Raw genomic sequence first — 21,396 nt, forward strand, 5'->3', positions numbered from 1 at the left:
GTTCACCTTGTGACTGTTACTGTTATTGCTCATGTCCTTGTTAACACCGCAGCTCTGTAGCGTGTAAAATCTCAGCTGTGCATCTGGCCAGTGGTACTACCATTCGTATAGCTGGCTGGCTGATGATACGAAAGTCGGAGGAGTTGTTGACAGTGAGGAAGGATGTGTCAGGTTACAGCGGGATATAGATAAGCTGCAGAGCTGGGCAGAAAGGTGGCAAATGTAATTCAATGTAGCTAAGTGTGAGGTGATTCACTTTGGGAGGAATAACAAAGAGATGGGGTACTGGGCTAATGGTCGGATACTTGGTAGTGTGGATGAGCAGAGGGATCTTGGTGTCCATGTACACAGATTTCTGAAAGTTGCCACCCAGGTAAATAGTGCGGTGAGGAAGGCATATGGCGTACTGGCTTTTATTGGTAGAGGAATTGATTTCCGGAGTCCTGAGGTCATGATGCAGTTGTATAAGACTCTGGTGCGGCCGCATCTGGAATATTGTGTGCAGTTTTGGTCACCATACTTTCGGAAGGATGTGGAGGCACTGGAACGGGTGCAGAGGAGGTTTACCAGGATGTTGCCTGGTATGGAAGGAAGATCGTATGAGGAAAGACTGAGACACTTGGGGCTGTTTTCCTTAGAGAAAAGAAGGTTTAGGGGTGACTTGATTGAGGTGTACAAGATGATTAGGGGTTTAGATAGGGTTGACCATGAGAACCTTTTTCCACGTATGGAGTCAGCTATTACGAGGGGGCATAGCTTTAAATTAAGGGGGGGTAGATAAAGGACTGAAGTTATGGGTTGGTTCTTCACTCAGCGAGTCGTAAGTTCATGGAATGCCCTGCCAGTAGCAGTGGTGGACTCTCCCTCTTTATGGGCATTTAAGCGGGCATTGGATAGGTATATGGAGGATAGTGGGTTAGTATAGGTTAGGTGGGCTTGGATCGGCGCAACATCGAGGGCCAAAGGGCCTGTACTGCGCTGTAATCTTCTATGTTCTATGTACGGCAGAAGCAGTTTAATGTGGGTAAATGTGAAGTTAATGGCAGATTATTATTTAAATGGCGATATATTGGAAAAGGTTAATATACAAAGGGACCTGGATGTCCTTGTCTTCTATGTTCTATGTACGGCAGAAGCAGTTTAATGTGGGTAAATGTGAAGTTAATGGCAGATTATTATTTAAATGGCGATATATTGGAAAAGGTTAATATACAAAGGGACCTGGATGTCCTTGTACATCAGTCACTGAAAGTAATCATGCAGGTCCAGTCAATAGTTAGGATGAAAAGTTGCAGAAGCAAAGAATTCTAACTGCAGTTGTACAGGGCCTTGGTGAGAGCACAGCTGGAGGAGTGTGTGCAACCAGGTCTCCTTACCCAATAAAAGGTACACTTACTCGAGAAGGAGGGCAGCCAAGGTTCACCTGATTGATTCCTGGGTTGACAGGTTTGTCATATGCGGAGAGATTGGGTCGACTGGGTCTGTATTCATCAGCATTTTGAAGAATGAGGAGGGATCTCACTGAAATATATACAATTCTGACGGAGCTACTCAGACTGGTTGCAGGGAGAATGCTTCCCCCATCAGAGGGTCCAGAAGAAAGTGTGAACCTGTGGAATTTTCTACCACAGAAGGTTCTGGAGGACAAATCATTAAATGTATTAGATTTCTAACAGATAGATTTCTAGAGGCTAAAAGAATCAAGGATTATGGGGATGAGTTGGGGTATGATGATAAAGTAGATTAGTCATGATCATGTTGAATGGTGAAGTGGGCCTACTCCTGCTCCTATTCTGGAACATCTCCTTAAATGTCGGCTGCTGCTGCTTCTCTATTGATGTATCTCCTAGTTTAGTATTCAGTTCACTTCAGCTTTCAGGCCCACATAGTTGCCCTTATTTAAGTTTTAAGTACCAGTCTTAGACCCACTCTTCTCCCTTTCAAACTAGATGTAAAATTCAATCGTACTCTGGTCACTGCTGCATAGACATTTTTACTCTGAAGTCATTCATTATTATTTTTGATGTTTCTGGAACCAAAAAGGATTTAACAGACATCACAAGTTTCATCCACTCGGGTTTAAAAAAAAAGATGCGATTGGGAGGAGCTAACTAAATAGTCATATTGTGCCTTCACTTTGTACCTCAGTGATTTTTCTTTGCATTAACAATATTCATCTACTACAAACCGACCGACTCCCACAGCTACCTGGACTACACCTCCTCCCATCCTGCCCCCTGTAAAAACGCCATCCCATTCTCCCAATTCCTTCGACTCCGCCGCATCTGCTCCCAGGAGGACCAGTTCCAAAAACGTACAACACAGATGGCCTCCTTCTTCAAGGACCGCAATTTCCCCCCCGACGTGGTCGACGATGCCCTCACATCTCAGAAGAAACAAATGCTTATGGTATTTATTCTGTATTTAGTAATCATTAAAGTGAAATGAAATAAAATAACATTTATAGTGCCGAATGTCTGGAGATAGGTAAACCTTAAAATGGTCTGTATTGTTTCAATAGGGATTTCCTATTAATACAAGAGTGAAAGGAAAGTACTTTGGTGTGACCAAATGAGATGAAATGGTTTGGTACACCAGAGCAACTTACAATAAATGTTAACATGTCTATACTTGCTGTGCATTGCAAGATTTGCTGCCCAAATGTAATTTTCCAATAGGAGTCCCAAGGAAGATTAAACTTTCCAATTTATAGGGAGATCAGAGTGATAACAATTTGCTGCAATAGTTCACTAACCCCAATTCTATATCCTTCATCAAAAGCGACCAATCAGTTAATAGTTATCTATTTGGCCTGTTGTGTACAGATGGGATGGGTTATGTGTGGAATATTCCATAAGTACTTGAGAGTAACATTGATTGTAGGGATTTCACAAGAAGATGATATGAATTAGCTTCTCCATAGGTTCTGGACAATCGTCAGTCGACACAAACTATTTATAATGCAGGGCTGGAAATGTGTTGCTGGAAAAGCGCAGCAGGTCAGGCAGCATCCAGGGAACAGGAGAATTGACGTTTCGGGCTTAAGCCCTTCTTCAGGAATGAGGAACGTTTGTCCAGCAGGCTAAGATAAAAGGTAGGGAGGATGGACTTGGAGGGGCTTTGGAAATGCGATAAAAGTCCCTCCCCCAAGTCCCTCCTCCCTATCTTTTATCTTAGCCTGCTGGACAAACTTTCCTCATTCCTGAAGAAGGGCTTATGCCCGAAACGTCGATTCTCCTGTTCCCTGGATGCTGCCTGACTTGCTGCGCTTTTCCAGCAACACATTTCCAGCTCTAATCTCCAGCATCTGCAGACCTCACTTTCTCCTTAACAATACTCAGATGAAGTAGCAAAGTGAACTTGACTCTTCAGTTGAACCTGATGCCTCATGTACCTTTAGATGTAATATAGCTAGCTGTCCAGTCGAACACAGAACATAGAACATAGAAAAGTACAGCACAGAACAGGCCCTTTGGCCCACCATGTTGTGCCGAGATTTAATCCTAATGTAAAATATAATAACTTAACCTACGCACCCCTCAACTCACTGCTATCCATGTGCATGTCCAGAAGTCGCTTAAATGTCCCTAATGACTCTGCTTCCACCACCACCGCTGGCAATGCATTCCATGCATTCACTACTCTCTGCGTAAAGAACCTACCTCTGATGTCTCCTTTATACCTTCCTCCTAATATCTTCAAACTATGACTCCTCGTACCAGTCAATCCTGCCCTGAGGAAAAGTCTCTGGCTATTGACTCTGTCTATTCCTCTCATTATCTTGTACCAGTAAGATGGAATGAACCTTTTAATCGTTTGTCAAGATTGATCCTGCTCTCTGCCTCAGATACTGAGACAAACTTCCCTTCATGATCCTTGTAGCCTGGGCTAATACCAGCAAGAGGGATTGACGCCTGTAAATCTATCCAAGGCATTCCAGATGGGTCCAGTGGGATCCAACACTATTAAAAAGTGTGTATATAGAAGAAACAAATCCAAGCAAGGAGTAACAAAGAGGATTGATGAGGGCAGAGCGGTGGACATGATCTACGTGAACTTAAGTAAGGCATTCAACAAGGTTCCCCATGGAAGACTGGTTAGCAAGGTTAGATCTCACGGAATACAGGGAGAGCTAGCCATTTGGATACAGAACTGATTCAAAGGTAGAAGACAGAGGGTGGAGGTGGAGGGTTGTTTTTCAGACTGGAGGCCTGTGACCAGTGGAGTGCCACAAGGATCGGTGCTGGGTCCACTACTTTTTGTCATTTACATAAATGATTTGGATGCAAGCATAAGAGGTACAATTAGCAAGTTTGCAGATGACACCAAAATTGGAGGTGTAGTGGACAGCGAAGAGGGTTACCTCAGATTACAACAGGATCTGGACCAGATGGGCCAATGGGCTGAGAAGTGGCAGATGAAGTTTATTTAGATAAATGCGAGGTGCTACATTTTGGGAAAGCAAATCAGAGCAGGACTGATACACTTAATGGTAAGGTCCTAAGGAGTGTTACTGAACAAAGAGACCTTGGAGTGCAGGTTCATAGCTCCTTGATAGTGGAGTCGCAGGTAGATTGGATAGTGAAGAAGGCATTTGGTATGCTTTCCTTTATTGGTCAGAGTACTGAGTACAGGAGTTGGGAGGTCATGTTGCGGTTGTACAGGACATTTGTTAGGCCACTGTTGGAATATTGTGTGCAATTCTGGTCTCCTTCCTATTGGAAGGATGTTGTGAAAATTGAAAGGGTTCAGAAAAGATTTATAAGGATGTTGCCAGGGTTGGAGCATTTGAGCGAGAGGGAGAGGCTGAACAGGCTGGGGCTGTTTCCCTGGAGCGTCGGAAGCTGAGGGGTGACCTTATAGAGGTTTATAAAATCATGAGGGGCATGGATAGGATAAATAAACAAAGTCTCTTCCCTGGCATGGGGGAGTCCAGAACTAGAGGGCATAGGTTTAGGGTGAGAGGGGAAAGACATAAAACGGACCTAAGGGGCAACATTTTCACGCAGAGGGTGGTACGTGTATGGAATGAGCTGCCAGAGGAAGTGGTGGAGGCTGGTACAATTACAGCATTTAAAAGGCACCTGGATGGGTATATGAATAGGAAGGGTTTAGAGGGATATGGGTCAACTGCTGGCAAATGGGACTAGATTGTGTTGGGATATCTGGTTGGCAGGGACGAGTTCGACCGAAGGGTCTGTTGCCATGCTGTACATCTCTGACTGTAGACTGGAGTAGACCAGCAAGAGGTGACTGGAATCGCACTGAAAAGTACAGACACCGATCACTGAGTAGAATCTGGGTTCTGCTGCAGATATTTTGTTGTTTACATTAAAGAGTAGAAGATGTTGGACAGTACCTGTGTGGGATTACTCATCTCAGGACAGCTGTCACATGCATCTCCGACTCCATCTCCATCCCTGTCTGTCTGGAGAGGATTTGGAACTCCAGCACAATTGTCCAAAAGATTAGGAATACCTGGAAACAAAATAAAACCATAAGTAGAGAAGGTTTATTGGCAGTTCCCTGAAGGATTCAGGTCACAGAATCTCAGGTTTTATGCTTCGAGGTGAGCTGTGGTGTGCGGGGTGTGGGGGAGGAGGTGGGGGTGGGGGTAGTTGTGGTGGTGGTGCAGGCACACACCCATAGGGACCTTGAGAAAGAGCTCTCTCAGAGCAATAGGAGGCAGAGGGCTGGGGATGGGCGGGGAATGTGTGGTACAGATACTTCAGGATCTATGGCAGAAGAATTAGCATGGGGAGGAAAAAGGGTGGTTACAGTTACATGGGTATTGGGGCAGAATTACCCGGCATTTGACAGGTAGGAATTCTCGGATTTTGGGACATAGCATTCTTGGGCTGGGGGCAGGGGTGAAGGTTGCACAGAGTTTCAGAGTGGAGGGGGAGTGGAGAGAGTGCTTGAGGGTTTGGAGAGGGAAGAATGCCCCTGGGCATTGGGGTAAGGTTGGGGGACGGGGAAGGGGAAGTAGTGCTTTAGGGCTTTGGGAGTGAGCGGGGCTACGGTTTCCTTGGGCTCGAGGTGTAAAGCTTCCTGAGGTTTTGAGAAGTGGACTTTCCATGAACAAACATTTGGAGAAACGTAAAGGATCAGGTGCGGCTGTGATATGGAAGGTGTATTGCTGTAAAATACCGTCTCCGTCAATGTCATTATCACAGGCATCTCCCTCTCCATTGTTATCTGTGTCCTTTTGGTTGTTGTTGGGAACATTGGGACAATTGTCACACGCATCTCCAAATGAATCTGCATCAGAGTTCTGCTGATCCTTGTTATGGACCAGCCTGCAGTTATCCTGTGGAAGGAAAGGAGAGGGTTTAACTTCAGACTTTTCCCTGGACAGAAGATCCTATGGCACTAAGAGGAGATATAGTGAGTGTGTGAGTGTGTGTGTGTGGGGTGTCCTGGCTTATATTTATCCCTCACTTAGTATCAAAGGTAACAGATTGTGGTGAGGTTGGGGGGAGCAGTTTCCACTTTATTGAGGATCATTGCTGTATACTCTGACATTCAGGGGCCTTTTAAACAATTGCAAATTTCTGATAATTATCCACTGCCTCCAGTCCACAACATGACGTCCTCAGGGTTGCACACATGATAAAGAGCTGCACATGAGATTGTTGCCCTTCTCAAAGAATTCAAACAGGTTTGCCTGTCCCATTTTCATTTATGGTTTCACTGCAGACTTTTTATAACTAATGTCTCTATGAGACGAGTGTATAGAAGGAGCTCGAAGACAAAGTAGCAGGACTCTTGTGGTGCACTGATCGTGTCCCTGCCTGTATATCAGGTGGTCTGGGTTTAAGCCCCACCTGCCCCAGAGGTGTAGAATCACATTTCCAAGCACATTGATTAAAGTCAATAACTGAGCAGTGAATCTGTTTCAGAGAAATTGCCAGAGCATATAGATTAGTCAAGCTTCAGTCAGTCTAAGACTGAGTGGTTCATTAACTCTCATCTGCAAAGAAAGTTGTCTCATTCATTGGCTTGGAACCAAATTGGCATTTGCAACATGAGGAAAGCACTGAAAAAATCCTTATGACAATGTAAACTTCACAACTTTAATATTTTTGTGGATTTAAAGAATCACCAATAACTCTTTCTGGAATAAATGGTTTCTCGAGATGAGAGGGACAAAGAGAAACTGCTCTTAAGTAATTAAAAACAACTTGCAAATTAACCATCTCTGGAAAGGAGTTGAACAACACAAACAAGCAGCATCCTGGGTGAGAGGAGATAACAATTGCTTGATAATTTACTACTTTGTGACAAATAGACAATTAAGTCTGCCTGTGGAAGTAACGCTTTGGAGTAAAGGGGTTAATTGCAGGAAAAGCTGTGTTATAAACAGGCAGCTAACCCCAAATGTAATAAGAAACAGGTGAGTTACTGCTGATAAGGCGGCAAGCTACAGACTTGAGGTCTCCAGAAATATAATCAGTCTTGGGGAAGAAAGAATCTATTGAATTATCAATAATGTCACACCCCAAATTTGAAAGAGTGAAAATCGTATAAGAATCTAACACCAGAACAATTCAGTAACAGAACTTCGAAGAACAACACTATAAGAATTGAACCCTGGAATCATGCCAAGTGCCACCATTAATCTGGTAATAGCCAAGTTGAGTTGTGAAGCTTAACTTGTTGACTTGAAGGGCCTTATTTTGGTTGCTCCATGCAGTAAAGTTTAAATCATTGTTTCAGTACTTGATTATCTGAGCTTTCTTAATAAATAGCTGAATTAAGGGTAACTTGTGGCGGTGAGTTTATCCATAACACCCTAACAAAACAGGAATAGCTGCAGAAACTCTGCAAGTCTGGCAACATCGCTGGAGAGAAAGCAAAGTCAACTTCTGCTTTTGCCTAGTGACTCTGCTGTTTCATTCCCATTTCCATTTGGATTTCTGGATCAAACCTATAGTGTCCCTGCACCAAGCCATTATTCACACAAACCAAATGCTTAAACATTTTACTTTTCATGATTAGAGGGGAAGCTGTGAGCTATTACGCCTCTAAATCTTTCTGAAGTATTTTGTTGCATGCACTGCAACAACTGACCAAGCCTCAATGGATAATGTCTTCTAAACCCACTTCCATCTAGAAGGACAAAGGCAGCAGATACAGGGGAACAACATCACCTCCAAGTTCCCCTCCAAGCCCCTCACCATCCTGACTTGGAAATATCTCGCCGTTCCTTCAGTGTCACTGGGTCAAAATTCAGGAACTGGGGTCTACCTACAGCACATGGACTGCAGCAGTTCAAGAAGGCAGCTCACCACCACCTTCTCAAGGGCAACTAGGGACGGTGAATAAATGCTGGTCAACCAGTGATACCCAAACCACATGGGTGAATTAAAATAAAACTGCATGTTGTCACATGTGGAGTGGTACTAATGACACCTTCCTGATGAAGAGCTTATGCTCGAAACATCGACTCTCCTGCTCCTCAGATGCTGCCTGACCTGCTGTGCTTTTCCAGCACTCCACGTATTGACTCTGATCTCCAGCATCTACAGTGCTCAGTTCCTCCTAGTGCACTCCTCGAATATCAGTCAGATTGAGAAGGCTCTGGGATCTGCTGGAGGCCAAGCTAACCTGAGATACTGCCCAACTCCAGATCCCCCCGACACCCTTCCCCTCCTCTGCCCTTAGAAGACAAGGATGAGATCAGGCTCAGGTGACCAGGAGCTGCAACCACTGGACTCGTTCCCATACTTTGGAACGGCCTTCTCTTCCCCTGCACACACACACTGCCATTGGTACAAACCTCGACATTCTTAATGCCATCTCCATCTGCGTCATTGTCACACTGATCTCCAACACGGTCATTATCAGCATCCTCCTGACCTGAATTCGGGGTATACCGGCAATTATCCTGAGTGAGGTGACAGAAAGACACTTAAAAGGAAGTGAACAACATATCAAGAACAGTTCTCCAAATATACAAATCATAAGGAAACTTTCAAAATCCATGGACCACAAAATGAAAATTTCACAGGAACGCATCATTTTCCAAGTCCAGGTGAATGACCTGGCCCAGTCGGTTGTGTACCTGCCTCTTAAACAGAAGGTTCTTGTTGAAGCCTCAATACATGGATGACACTGGGAGTACTGGGGGTGTCAGAGGGTAGTATTGAAGAAGGACTGTATTCCCAAACGGACTGGGCTGAGTGAATACCACAAAGTCTGAGGGTCAATACTGAACAGCTGTTGCAGGCATTGCCTTTTGATTTTTGAGCAAAAGATGTGTACTTTGTCACATAGTGGGAGCATCTCCTAATGCTATTCAGAGGTGGTGGGAGCACTGCTGGCTCACTACCTAACATGTTGTTAAGAAAGCATATGGTGTTTTGGCTTTCATTAACAGGGGGATCGAGTTTAAGAGGCGTGAAATTTTGTTATGGCTCTTCAAGTCCCGGGTGAGACCACACTTGGAATATTGCATCCAGTTCTGGTCGCCCTACTATAGGAAAGATACAGAGGCTTTGGAGAGGTGCAAAGAAGGTTTACCAGGATGCTGCCAGCCCTGGAGGGCTTGTCTTATGAAGAAAGGTTGAATAAGCTCAGACTTCTCTCTCTGGAAAGAATGAGGAAGAGAGGAGACCTGATCGAGGTGTAACAAAATAATAAGAGGAATAGAGTCAATAGCCAGAGACTTTTCCCCAGGGCGGGATTGACTGGTACGAGAAGTCATAGTTTGAAGATATTAGGAGGAAGGTATAAAGGAGACACCAGAGGTAGGTTCTTTATGCAGAGAGTTGTGAATGCATGGAATGCGTTGCCAGCGGTGGTGGTGGGAGCAGAGTCATTAGGGACATTTAAGCGACTGCTGGACATACACATAGATAGCAGTGAGTTGAGGGGTGTGTAGGTTAAGTTACTATATTTTACATTAGGATTAAACCTCGGCACAACATGGTGGGCCAAAGGGCCTGTTCTGAGCTGTACTTTTCTATGGTCTATGTTCTATCTCTCAACCATCGGCAGTCCAGTATTTGCTCTTTCATTTTTAGCTATAAAAGTGATGACACATTGATAAAAGAAAACGTCTTGATGATCCTGCGAACACTCACCTTCTTACAGTGACGATGATTGTCAATGCAGGGCAGGTCCTGGTCCGGATAGCCATCGATATCTGTGTCTGTTCCACACACATATCCATTTCCAGCCCAGCCAACTCTGCACTAAGGACAGACAGTCACAACAAGAAATGTACACACAATTCCAGGATACTTCCCCTGCCCCAGTACCACAGCCCCTTCTCTCCTGGACATAGCAGATAGAAGTCTGCAATGAAGGAGGACTGCATGATAATCCAAAATAGCCAACATACACATCTCACAACCTTCAGCCAGCGCTGCTGCTGACAGGTCACAAAGACAGGCAGATATGTGAAGCTCAAAGCTGAACGTGACAGTACAGGATCACCCACCTCACTACCGGACTGCAAATGTAACAAGACTCGACAATCAGAATGTCAGACAACACTGAACTTCAGTAAAACTGTCAGAGAGTGAGGGGGACAACATTGACAGGCAGTGAGATTATCAGAGTGAGGGGGACGATACTGTCAGACAGTGAGACTGTCAGAGAGTGAGGGGGATGATACTGTGAGACAGTGAGACTGTCAGAGAGTGAGGGGGATGATACTGTCAGACTGTGAGACTGTCAGGAGAGTGAGGGGGATGATACTGTGAGACAGTGAGACTGTCAGAGAGTGAGGGGGATGATACTGTCAGACAGTGAGACTGTCAGAGTGAGGGGGATGATACAGTGAGACTGTCAGAGAGTGAGGGGGATGATACTGTCAGACTGTGAGACTGTCAGAGAGTGAGGGGGACGATACTGTCAGACAGTGAGACTGTCAGAGAGTGAGGGGGACGATACTGTCAGACAGCGAGACTGTCAGAGAGTGAGGGGGACGATACTGTCAGACAGTGAGACTGTCAGAGAGTGAAGGGGACGATACTGTCAGACAGTGAGACTGTCAGAGAGTGAGGGGGACGATACTGTCAGACAGTGAGACTGTCAGACAGTGAGGGAGATGATACTGTCAGAGAGTGAGACTGTCAGAGTGAGACTGTCAGGGAGTGAGGGGGATGATACTGTCAGAAAGTGAGACCGTCAGACAGTGAGGGGGATGATACTGTCAGACAGTGAGACTGTCAGAGAGTGAGGGGGACGATACTGTCAGAGAGTGAAAATCACACAACACCAGGTTATAGACCAACAGGTTTAATTGGAAGCACACTAGCTTTCGGAGCGACACTCCTTCATCAGGTGATCACTATCACCTACTGAAGGACCGTCGCTCCAAAAGCTAGTGTGCTTCCAATTAAACCTGTTGGACTATAACCTGGTGTTGTGTGATTTTTAACTTTGTACACTCCAGTCCAACACTGGCATCTCCAAATCATATCAGAGAGTGAGACTGTCAGAGAGTGATGGGGATGATACTGTCCGAGAGTGAGACTGTCAGGGAGTGATGGGGACGATACTGTCTGGCAGTGCGACTGTCAGATTGATGGAGACGATACTGTTTGAGAATGCAACTGTCAGACTGTGAGGGGTCAACACTGTCAGACAGTGAGACTCACAGACAGTGAGACTGTCAGATACTGAGCAGGACAACACTGTCAGACAGTCTCACTGTCTGACAGTGAGATGGTCAGAGAGATGGGAAAATGAGGCCACATTGCTGACTGAGAGGAAATAACCATTGAATATTTCAGACTCAGTTTGTCCAATGACAAATCATTTTCTTTGTAGATGTTGCTGTTGGACATAAGATAATTACTCACAATCTTCTAATCTTCTTCCTCCCTCCCTGAAACCTTGGCTGGCCAGATTTAAAAGCAGGAGATTGTGCGGAAACACTGAGACTTACATGGCAGGACACCTCTCCGTTGCGTTCGATGGAACACTGTGCGTTGACATCACATGGATTGACTACGGCACTGCTGCATGACGTCTGGTGAACACAGCCAACTGTCTGGTTTCCAACAAACCCCCTCCGGCATGGACCACATTTAAACGAACCCTGCACAAGAAACAGTTAATTCACCGGCAGGTACACAAAAGGGTTCCTGAATATTCATCACCGATTGCCAAGCTACAGCTGATGCAGTTGGAAAGGAAGGGGCTGTCTGAAAGCCAGCGTTTCATGTTAGAGCTAATGCTAACTCCCTGAAATGTGGGTGATATTGAAATGCTCAGGATTCTCTCCCACAGGTATCAAAATGTTCACAGTCCCCTTGTTGAGTTAATGCCAATATTTTTACACACAAGGACATATTCAAACAAATGTTTGAGGACTGGAGGAGGCCACTCAGCCCCAGGAGCCTGTCCCACCATTCTATAGGATCAGGACTGATCTGAAGGTAGCCTCAGCCCATGTTCCTTTAATTCTCTGATCAGTAAAGAATCAAACTTAAAACTTTTCAGTGTACTCACCTGCACTAACTCTCTCTGCAGAAGAGAACTCCACGGTCACACAAACTGCAACAGAATATTTTCGTGCTCATCTCTATCTTAAATGAGAGACACCAACCTCTTGTGAAATTGTATCATCTAGTTTTAGTCTCTCAGACAAGGGGAGACATCGACACTGAAACACAGCAGGTTCTGAGGAATTTTGACAATCACCACCCATTCTCGAAAACTCCAGTGGGTGCCTGACCTGCTGCGCTTTTCCAGCAACACATTTTCTGCTCTGATCTCCAGCATCTGCAGTCCTCACTTTCTCCTATGTTGTTTAGAAATACATTTTCCTCTTAGCCAGTTCATCAGGATTAAGAATGACATGCTTTCACTCTGATTCGGTTAATTCTATACTTTTGATCAGTCACAAAACAGGGTCTCTTGTGAGCCAGTGGGAATTGTTTTTTAACCTATTCAAGGTTGACTTCTAAAGTGTTTTTGTTGTCCTCCAGGAGTCTCCTGTCGTGACCAAGTCCCAAACAAAACACTCGCTTCTGGAGTTTGATGAAAGTGAGGTCTGCAGATGCTGGAGATCAGAGTCGAGACTGTGGTGCTGGAAAAGCACAGCAGGTCAGGCAGCATCCGAGGAGCAGGAGAGTCGACGATTCGGGCATAATGTGGCTGATTCCTGATGAAGGGCTAATGCCTGTTCCCCAATATCCTTTGATTTACTGCCTAACCAGAATCTATTCATCTCTGCCTTACAAATATTCAACAACCCCCACTGCCACTGATCTTGGAGGCAGAAAGGTTGGAGAACAATCTGAGGGGAAACACCTCATGTGTGCTAAATGGGTAATTTTAAACGAGGGCCCCTTCATTTGGGATTTCCCCACAACAGGAAACAGGCTTTGCTACTGCATATAATTCTTTCCAATGTTCCCAATTCCAATGTTGGGAATTCATTCTGAGGGATAAGAGTTGATTTGGAATCATTTTCCAGTGAATGTCATGCAACAGCAGTCACCAGTTGTTCAACCTCCTTCCTTTAATGTTGAACTGCACAATCCAAGTGTTGAATCAGGTGAAAGTAGTAGCCAGTGAGTAATAGTCAGCCTGTCCACTGAGCCACTGGATACCCTCCACAGCAACAGGAGGGTACCAGCCCCAGGATTCCTGCCACTCACCATTGTATTTGTGCAGAGGGAGTTTATTATGCAGCCACCATTATTCCCATCATTGCATTCATCGATGTCTGAGCAAACCTGAAAAAAACAAGACAGCATCTACCAGAAATTATTACATCACAGCCAGAGCTTTGGACAAAACAACGGAGTCCTTTATGCAGAAGTGTTATTTTGAAATCATTCAGAGGCTGACAGACTGAGTGAACAGGAGAAGGACAACTGCTCCTGTTCTGCTTCGATGGGTTTTCAGAAAATCAAAAAGGATCATGAATGTAAAACTGCCTCTTTCCTGGCCCCAGGTGGACAGCAGGAAACAATGCAAGTGAAGCTGCAATCCTCACAGTTCAGACCGTTTGACAGATGGCTCTTTAACAAGTGGGAATGCCTACAGTATTAATCATAGCAGGATCTCCAGGCAGCTGTGGAGAATCCAGCTCCTCAGGATGGGACTGGGAATTCCAAGCATCTATGTGAAACCAATTGTCCGACATTAAATCCTGGTTATGTCTTTTTGCTGTATCCTTGCTGTATCTTTGAAACCAGAGTCTCGGACATGTCCCACTAGTCAGAAAAAATGTCATCGTTAATTTGTCCAAACTCATATTTAAACATCAAATGGCAAATTCAGTTCAGTTTGAAAGTCAGTGTGTGCATTCACTGTGTAACAAAGTCTAGATCATTAGTTTATACAAACCCAACTGAGTATAATTTAGTTTGTAGCTTGTAGTTTGTGTTAAGTTGAAATATACAGTTTAAATTCTGTAGCTAGACTTAAGCAGGCTTTTATTTTTCCAAGGCAAACTCCAAGAAATGAAGAATAATTTTTTGCGTATTTCTGTAACCATGATGAGACACAGCTTTCGAATTACTACATTTTTGTGCATTGCTGATGGATCTTTATTTACATTAGATTGCTTTCCAACCCAGTTAAGAAAAATAATCGGGCCTCAGTGTTTTCCAGGGATTTCAGGAACTTGTTTTTAAAAATAAGAGGAACACCGTAGCTAGACAGAGGGACTTTTAAAATGTTACTTTGAATTTGAAGTTGTCCTGAGACGTTATTGGATAAACATGATCGTATGAACCGATGCTCTTGAGAAGGGAAGGATATAGTGAGTGAGATTGCCTTAGATTGAAGTGTTAATGTTAGTCTCAGACCAGGAATGTTGGGATAAACCCCAAAAACATTACTTATAGAGTCATAGAGATGTACAGCATGGAAACAGACCCTTCGGTCCAACCTGTCCATGCTGTTCTTAAAGTGGAGTATTTTTAAACTCATAGTAACTCCTTGAAGAAGCCTTCTACAGTTCCAGTCAATACATTAAATTCTCAAGTGATTTAAACCTATTGAGATGTCAATGACAAGAATTCTACTGTGAGGAATGTGATATTTTTACGTAGAAACATGGTATTTTTGGGTACTGTACTAAGGTACGTTTAGGGTATTACACAAAAGCTGCAGTTTTTCTTTTCAATTTGCAAAGGAGTATTTTGAGTTTAATGAGGTTATACCTTTACTATGTGTTTAAAAATCTTTGAATTGTGTTATAAATAGTTAATTTGGTTTATTCTATTTTAATCTTCATTTCTTTAGTTAATGAACTTGTATTTTATTGTTAAGGCAAAATCTGCAACATTGCTGGTTTATGTTTTAGAGAGAGACCACCGTGTTAAAACCAAAACAAATTAAAATACAATCTATCAAAACAGGTTTCAGTCTGGGATCTGACTTGTCCAATAACAACTTCATCAGAACAATTGGAGGCTCTTCCAGGAACTTTGAATTCACTGAATTTTAAGAGGAAGATTTGTCTTTCTTGTTAGACAAATCTTTCTTGGTTATGTGGTATAAAGTCGTTGGATTGAAGTGATGTTTATTGAGCAGCAACTTGAAGATGTGCAAAGAGTTTTCTGGAAGTGGAAGATCTAACAGTGGATTATTTACACGTTTTGGTGAAAGCCAGGGCTGAGGGATTAAGCAGATAAACTGAAGGCAGAAGGAGAAGCGGGATCCGAGAAGGATGTGTTTCACGTGATTATCCCATATTTAGAATTCGAGAAAAGGAAATCTGACATTGGGATAATGCAGTCTGAATTCACTAAAAAAGCTAGAAATGAAAAAGATGATTCAGAGAAAGAGAAATGAAAGGTTAAAATCATGGAAAATGAAAAACAGAGGACAGGAATAATGAGAAGCAGAGGGAAATGCAACTAAAAAAGCTTGAACTCTAAAGACATAAGGAAATTAGAGATGAGTTGGCCATAAAATCGCTCAGAGAAAAGAGAAATAGAAAGTCCTGGGTGAAAGAGGAGCTAGTTTTCGAGAACAAACAGAACAGATTGAAAACTAATGTAGGATCAGGACTGTCATGACAATGCTTTTGTTGAAGGTTAACAAGGAGACTCAAGCAGATAGAGTGTCAGTGGCTCAGGCACGTCCACAGGATGAACAACACAGTCTCATAACCAAAGATTGCCTGTGTGGTGAAGCAGTTGATCAGAAGTTGAAAGCTTGGCTTCAAGGATGTTTGGACATTATAGACATTGAATATCACATTTGGCAATCACTAGCTGGGTACATGGAAAATGGGGACACTATACACCAGCGCAATGATGAATGACTTAGTAACAAGTGTTAACCAAAAGTAATAAGCCATGATGTTTGAGAGCTTCATGCTGGCTCCTAAGGCAGAACCTGCCTCTGAAGTATTGGCCTCTCTAGCTATCAGCCACGTTGCACCACAGGAAAATACCCCTCGGAAATGACCGTCACCTTCGGAAATGTAACAAAATTATTCAGAAACTAATTGAATCACGTTCTTCCAAGGTGGATATGCAACATGCAAGTTAAAAAATAATTATTAATTATATCTGGAAGAACAGCAGTACCTTAAAATTAAAATGCAGGGCAAGAATACGAATCACTGACCACAACTTCCTCTAGAAACAGGAAGAAGAAACCAGTTGCTGAGCACATGGCTCAGCACTGCCTTCGGTCCTCACTGTAAAATATATTTCTCCATCTGTCTTGTAAGATTTGTCTCCAAACATTTTCTGTTTGTTACTCACCTGCCTTGTTGTCATTGCATATTGCACTCCAACACCAGCTACAATTGTTCCTTCATAGCCCAAGGGACAGGACTCACAGCGGAATCCTGGCACTGCGTTTATGCATTTGGATTCAGAGAAACAGGGATTGGCGAAGAGGCACTGAAGATGTAATGAACACAGGTAGAACATTAATGCTGACACTCAACAGAGAGCCATCCCACTTCACTCTCCACTTTAAAATTTAATTCTACTTCAATCTGCATCAAACATGACCTTCTGCAGCTGTTGTCACTAACATCATCAGAGTTAGTATAAGTTCAGCCTGCTTTCTGAAACATAAGCAAACGCTACAGCATATTCATCACAATACAATCCACGTACCTTCCCCCACACTCCCCCTGCGTTCTGAGACTTCCTAAACTAGATCCCAGCCTGAAACACACTCCAATTAACAAGATATGGGTGTAGAAAAGGCAGCATTTATTGTCCATCATTGAGAAGATAGCAAGGAGCCACCTTCTAACTGCTGCAGTTCACTTAGTGTAGGTACAGTGATGTCACCTGCAGGAGGAGGCTCCAGGACTTTGAAACTGTGGTCATAAAAGAACGGCGATCAAATGCAAGTCAGAATGGGATGTCTTCACTCATCCAGGCGAGAGGGGAGTATTCCATCACACCCCTGACTTGTGCCTGGTAGATAGTGGGCAGGCTTTGAGGAGTCCAGTTGTGATTTATTCCTAGCCTCTGACCTGCTCTTGGAGCCAGTGTTTGTCCAGTTGGTATATGATCCAGACTGTTTCTGGTCAATGGCAACCCCAGGCTGATAGTGGAGGATTTGATGACGTAAGCCACATGTAAGTTGATGCCCAAGGCACACTCAATCTGCAACTCCTTCTCCATGGCCAGGTGAACATTCTGCAACGCATTTTCTAATAGCACTGGGTAGGTACCCCCACCAGATGAACTGCAGTGATTTAAGAAGATCTCACCTCAACCTGCTCAAGGCCAACTACTGGCAAGCAAAACTTATTGTATAAAAGAACACCTACTGGGCTTTTGTACCTATAACATATCTATACTCGATATTGATACCACATTTAATCAATTAATTCAATTCCAGTCGATCCCGCAAAACAACTGAATTCCAGACTGGAACTAAGCATGCATCTCCAGATAATAAAGAGATGATGATTTAAAATTAATGTCAGACCTCATCAATATCGGTGCAGTGTGTGCCGTTTCCCGTAAAACCTTCAGGACAGGATCCACAGCGGAAACCAGGGTATTCATAGGTTTCCATACATTCCACAGTTTCAAAACAAGGACTGGGATCACACTTGGACCGATGGTCATGAAACCCTTTGAAAGGAAGGGAAAAGGCTTTGATGAAAAATATACCATCTACTCGCCAATATGCTCCCATTAGACAGAATCCCAATGGAGCAAATTCCATCTCTTTCACTCCCATTGGACAGAACTCCAGCTGATCACACCCCATCTCTTCACTCCCATTGGACAGAACCCCAGCTGATCAAACCCCTTCTCTTTCACTCCCATTGGACAGAACCCCAGCTGATCACACCCCATCTCTTCACTCCCATTGGACAGAACCCCAGCTGATCAAACCCTTCTCTTTCACTCCCATTGGACAGAACCCCAGCTGATCAAGCCCATTCTCTTCACTCCCATTGGACAGAATCCAAGCAGATCAAACCCCTTCCCTTTCACTCCCATTGGACAGAATCCCAGCTGATCAAACCCCTTCCCTTTCACTTCCATTGGACAGAACCCCAGCTGATCAAACCCCTTTCTCTTTCATTCCCATTGGATAAAACCCCAGCTGATCAAGCCCATTCTCTTCACTCCCATTGGACAGAACCCCAGCTGATCAAACCCCTTCTCTTTCACTCCCATTGGACAGAACCCCGGCAGATCAAACGCCTTCCCTTTCACTCCCATTGGACAGAATACTAGTGGATCAAACGCCTTCTCTTTCACTCACATTGGACAGACCCCCAGCAGATCAAACCCCTTTCCTTTCACTCCCATTGGACAGAATACTAGTGGATCAAACACCTTCCCTTTCACTCCCATTGGACAGTACCACAGCAGATCAAACCCTTCTCTTTCACTCCCATTGGACAGACCCCCAGCTGATCAAACCCCTTCCCATTGTACAGAACTACAGCAGATCAAACCCCTTCCGTTATATTCCCATTGGACATAACCCCAGCTGATCACACCCCTTCTCTTCACTCCCATTGGACAGAACCCCAGCTGATCCAACCCCTTCTCTTTCACTCCCATTGGACAGAATCCCAGCTGATCAAACCCCTTCTCTTTCACTCCCATTGGGCAGAACACCAGCTGATCAAACTCCTTCTCTTTCACTCCCATTGGACAGAACCCCAGCTGATCAAACCCCTTCACTTTATTCCCATTGGACAGAACCCCAGCTGATCAAGCCCATTCTCTTCACTCCCATTGGACAGAATCCCAGCTGATCAAACTCCTTCTCTTTCACTCCCATTGGACAGAACCCCAGCTGATCAAACCCCTTCACTTTATTCCCATTGGACAGAACCCCAGCAGATCAAGCGCCTTCCCTTTCACTCTCCCATTGGACAGAATACTAGTGGATCAAACCCCTTCCCTTTCACTCCCATTGGACAAAATCCCAGTCAGATAAACCTTTCCCTGCTAATTTATATTATACACAACTCAAATGGACTTTACCCCCGCTCTGATTGCGACCAATTCCAGTGGATCAAAGGGACCAAAGCTGCTCTGAATTTACTCCATTGGACTGATTCTGCTTCGGAGTGTCCTCTTAGCTCCTAAATCTATTTATCGGTCCTAGATTTTATCCAAACTGACAAGGATTCATGGCCACTGTTTGGCCACTGCAAGCCTCTGAAGGTTTGCTCTAAGAGCTTTCTCCCACTCACCACACACTTGACACTCCAGGATGGTGTTCCGTATCAGTGACATTTCCTTCACCTGTTCATGAAAGCAGGAAACTGGATCAAAGACAAAAATGCCAGACTTTGACCTTCCCATTCACTGTACACTGACCACTGCAGCTGCCCCTGACTCCATGTTCACACCATTCACCTCCTGGTTCAGACACTGATCCCACCTCCGCTTCACATAATAGTATTCCCCACCAACTCCCAAAGCTGCTCAGGTCAATATCCCCTCTGGCCCATGACTAGGATACTGACCCCACGCTGCTTCATGCACTGACCTGAACACTGCCCAGGATAAGTACCCTCGATCTCCCATCCAGGACAACTACCCCTTTGCTCAGGGCACTGACCCCTGGTCAGGATATCCCTTCTGTGTAATGTAAGACAATATCCCTCCACCCTCCTCTGTATCCAAGTGCCAAAAACACATCTTCCAGATGATTTACCTGCACTTCACTCATCTAGTCTGCTGCATTCACTGCTCACAATGCGGTCTCCTTTATGTTGAGGAAGTAAAGCCGAGACCAGGTAACCACTTTACAGAACACCTACACTCTGTGTGCAAAAAAGACCCTGAGCTTCCAGTTGTCTGCCACTTCAACACACCTCCTTGTCCCCTGGCCATTATCCCTGCCTCAGGCTTGCTGCAGTGCTCCAGTGAAGCTCAGCACAAGCTGGAAGAACAGCACCTCATCTTCTGCCTGGGGACTCTACAGCATTCTGGACTCAATGCTGAATTCAATAATTTTAGGGCTAGGGACACTGTCTCCCACGTCCTTACCCCAAACCCCACACATCAGGCCTTCTTATCACATGGTCTGCTACTACACACAGGGAGACAGTGAGGTTTGCAGATGCTGGAAATCAGAGTTGAGAGTGTGTTGCTGGAAAAGCGCAGCAGGTCAGGCAGCATCTGAGGAGCAGGAAAATCGATGTTTCAGGCAAAAGCCTTTCATCAAGAATCCTGATGAAGGGCTCCGGCCCAAAACGTCAATTTTCCTGCTCCTCGGATGCTGCCTGACTTGCTGTGCTTTTCCAGCACCACACTCTCGACTCTGCTATTACACACAACCCATTGTAGCCACTAACAGTCCCCATTGGTAGCGACTTATTCCCAGAGGCTGATCGTTATCCTTTATATGTCCATCTGTTCATCTCTCTCTCTAAGGGCTCTACCCCCACCTATCGTTTACTCCTCCCCCCTCCCTAACTTCTGCATTAAAAAAAACATTTTTCTAAACTCCCAACAGAAGTGTCACTGGATCAGAAATATTAACTCTGATTTCTCTCCACAGATGCTACTGGACCTGCTGAGCTTTTCCAGCAATTAATGTTTCCATTTCTGATTTCCAGCATCTGCAGTTCTTTCGGTTTTTACTAACCCTTGATGTGCAGTTCAGGGAAGTGGCCTGCTCTGTGCAGAATACTTGCTTACCTGCTCACGGATATCTTCCCTCAGGTCACGGAGGACCTGATTAAAAAGAGCCAACTGATTGACCAGTGCTGTTGTCTGGTCACCTGGAGGGAAAGCAGACACAAACTTGGATGAGACTTCAATGCCCTCTCAACATCCTCACCTTTAACATTTCAAAGGCTCAATCTCAATGAAATCCAACACAGCAGCATGTGTCCAAAGACATGTATAGTACTCACCCAGAACAGAATTTGCACCATTCACTGCAAAAAGACAAAATAAATGATTAACCAGCATCAAGAAGCATAACACAGACAGGGAATTCCCCACTCCCCCC

General features: G+C 44.4%; 1 protein-coding gene across 1 annotated transcript in view; it reads right to left on the minus strand.

Annotated features, from left to right (window-relative positions):
• Window positions 1–21,396, minus strand: part of thbs3a (thrombospondin 3a) — a 47,406-nt gene that overhangs the window by 23,085 nt on the left and 2,925 nt on the right. The window contains exons 2-12 of the mRNA XM_043684099.1: window positions 21,299–21,322; window positions 21,081–21,163; window positions 19,625–19,676; window positions 17,887–18,035; window positions 16,695–16,835; window positions 13,623–13,700; window positions 11,903–12,055; window positions 10,089–10,199; window positions 8,783–8,890; window positions 6,151–6,310; window positions 5,360–5,478 (exon numbers count right to left, since the gene is read on the minus strand). Coding sequence (XP_043540034.1) covers window positions 5,360–5,478; window positions 6,151–6,310; window positions 8,783–8,890; window positions 10,089–10,199; window positions 11,903–12,055; window positions 13,623–13,700; window positions 16,695–16,835; window positions 17,887–18,035; window positions 19,625–19,676; window positions 21,081–21,163; window positions 21,299–21,322 — 1,178 coding nt within the window. The remainder of the gene's footprint in view (window positions 1–5,359; window positions 5,479–6,150; window positions 6,311–8,782; window positions 8,891–10,088; window positions 10,200–11,902; window positions 12,056–13,622; window positions 13,701–16,694; window positions 16,836–17,886; window positions 18,036–19,624; window positions 19,677–21,080; window positions 21,164–21,298; window positions 21,323–21,396) is intronic.

This window comes from Chiloscyllium plagiosum, chromosome 51 (genome assembly GCF_004010195.1).
Source record: "Chiloscyllium plagiosum isolate BGI_BamShark_2017 chromosome 51, ASM401019v2, whole genome shotgun sequence".
NCBI lineage: Eukaryota > Metazoa > Chordata > Chondrichthyes > Orectolobiformes > Hemiscylliidae > Chiloscyllium > Chiloscyllium plagiosum.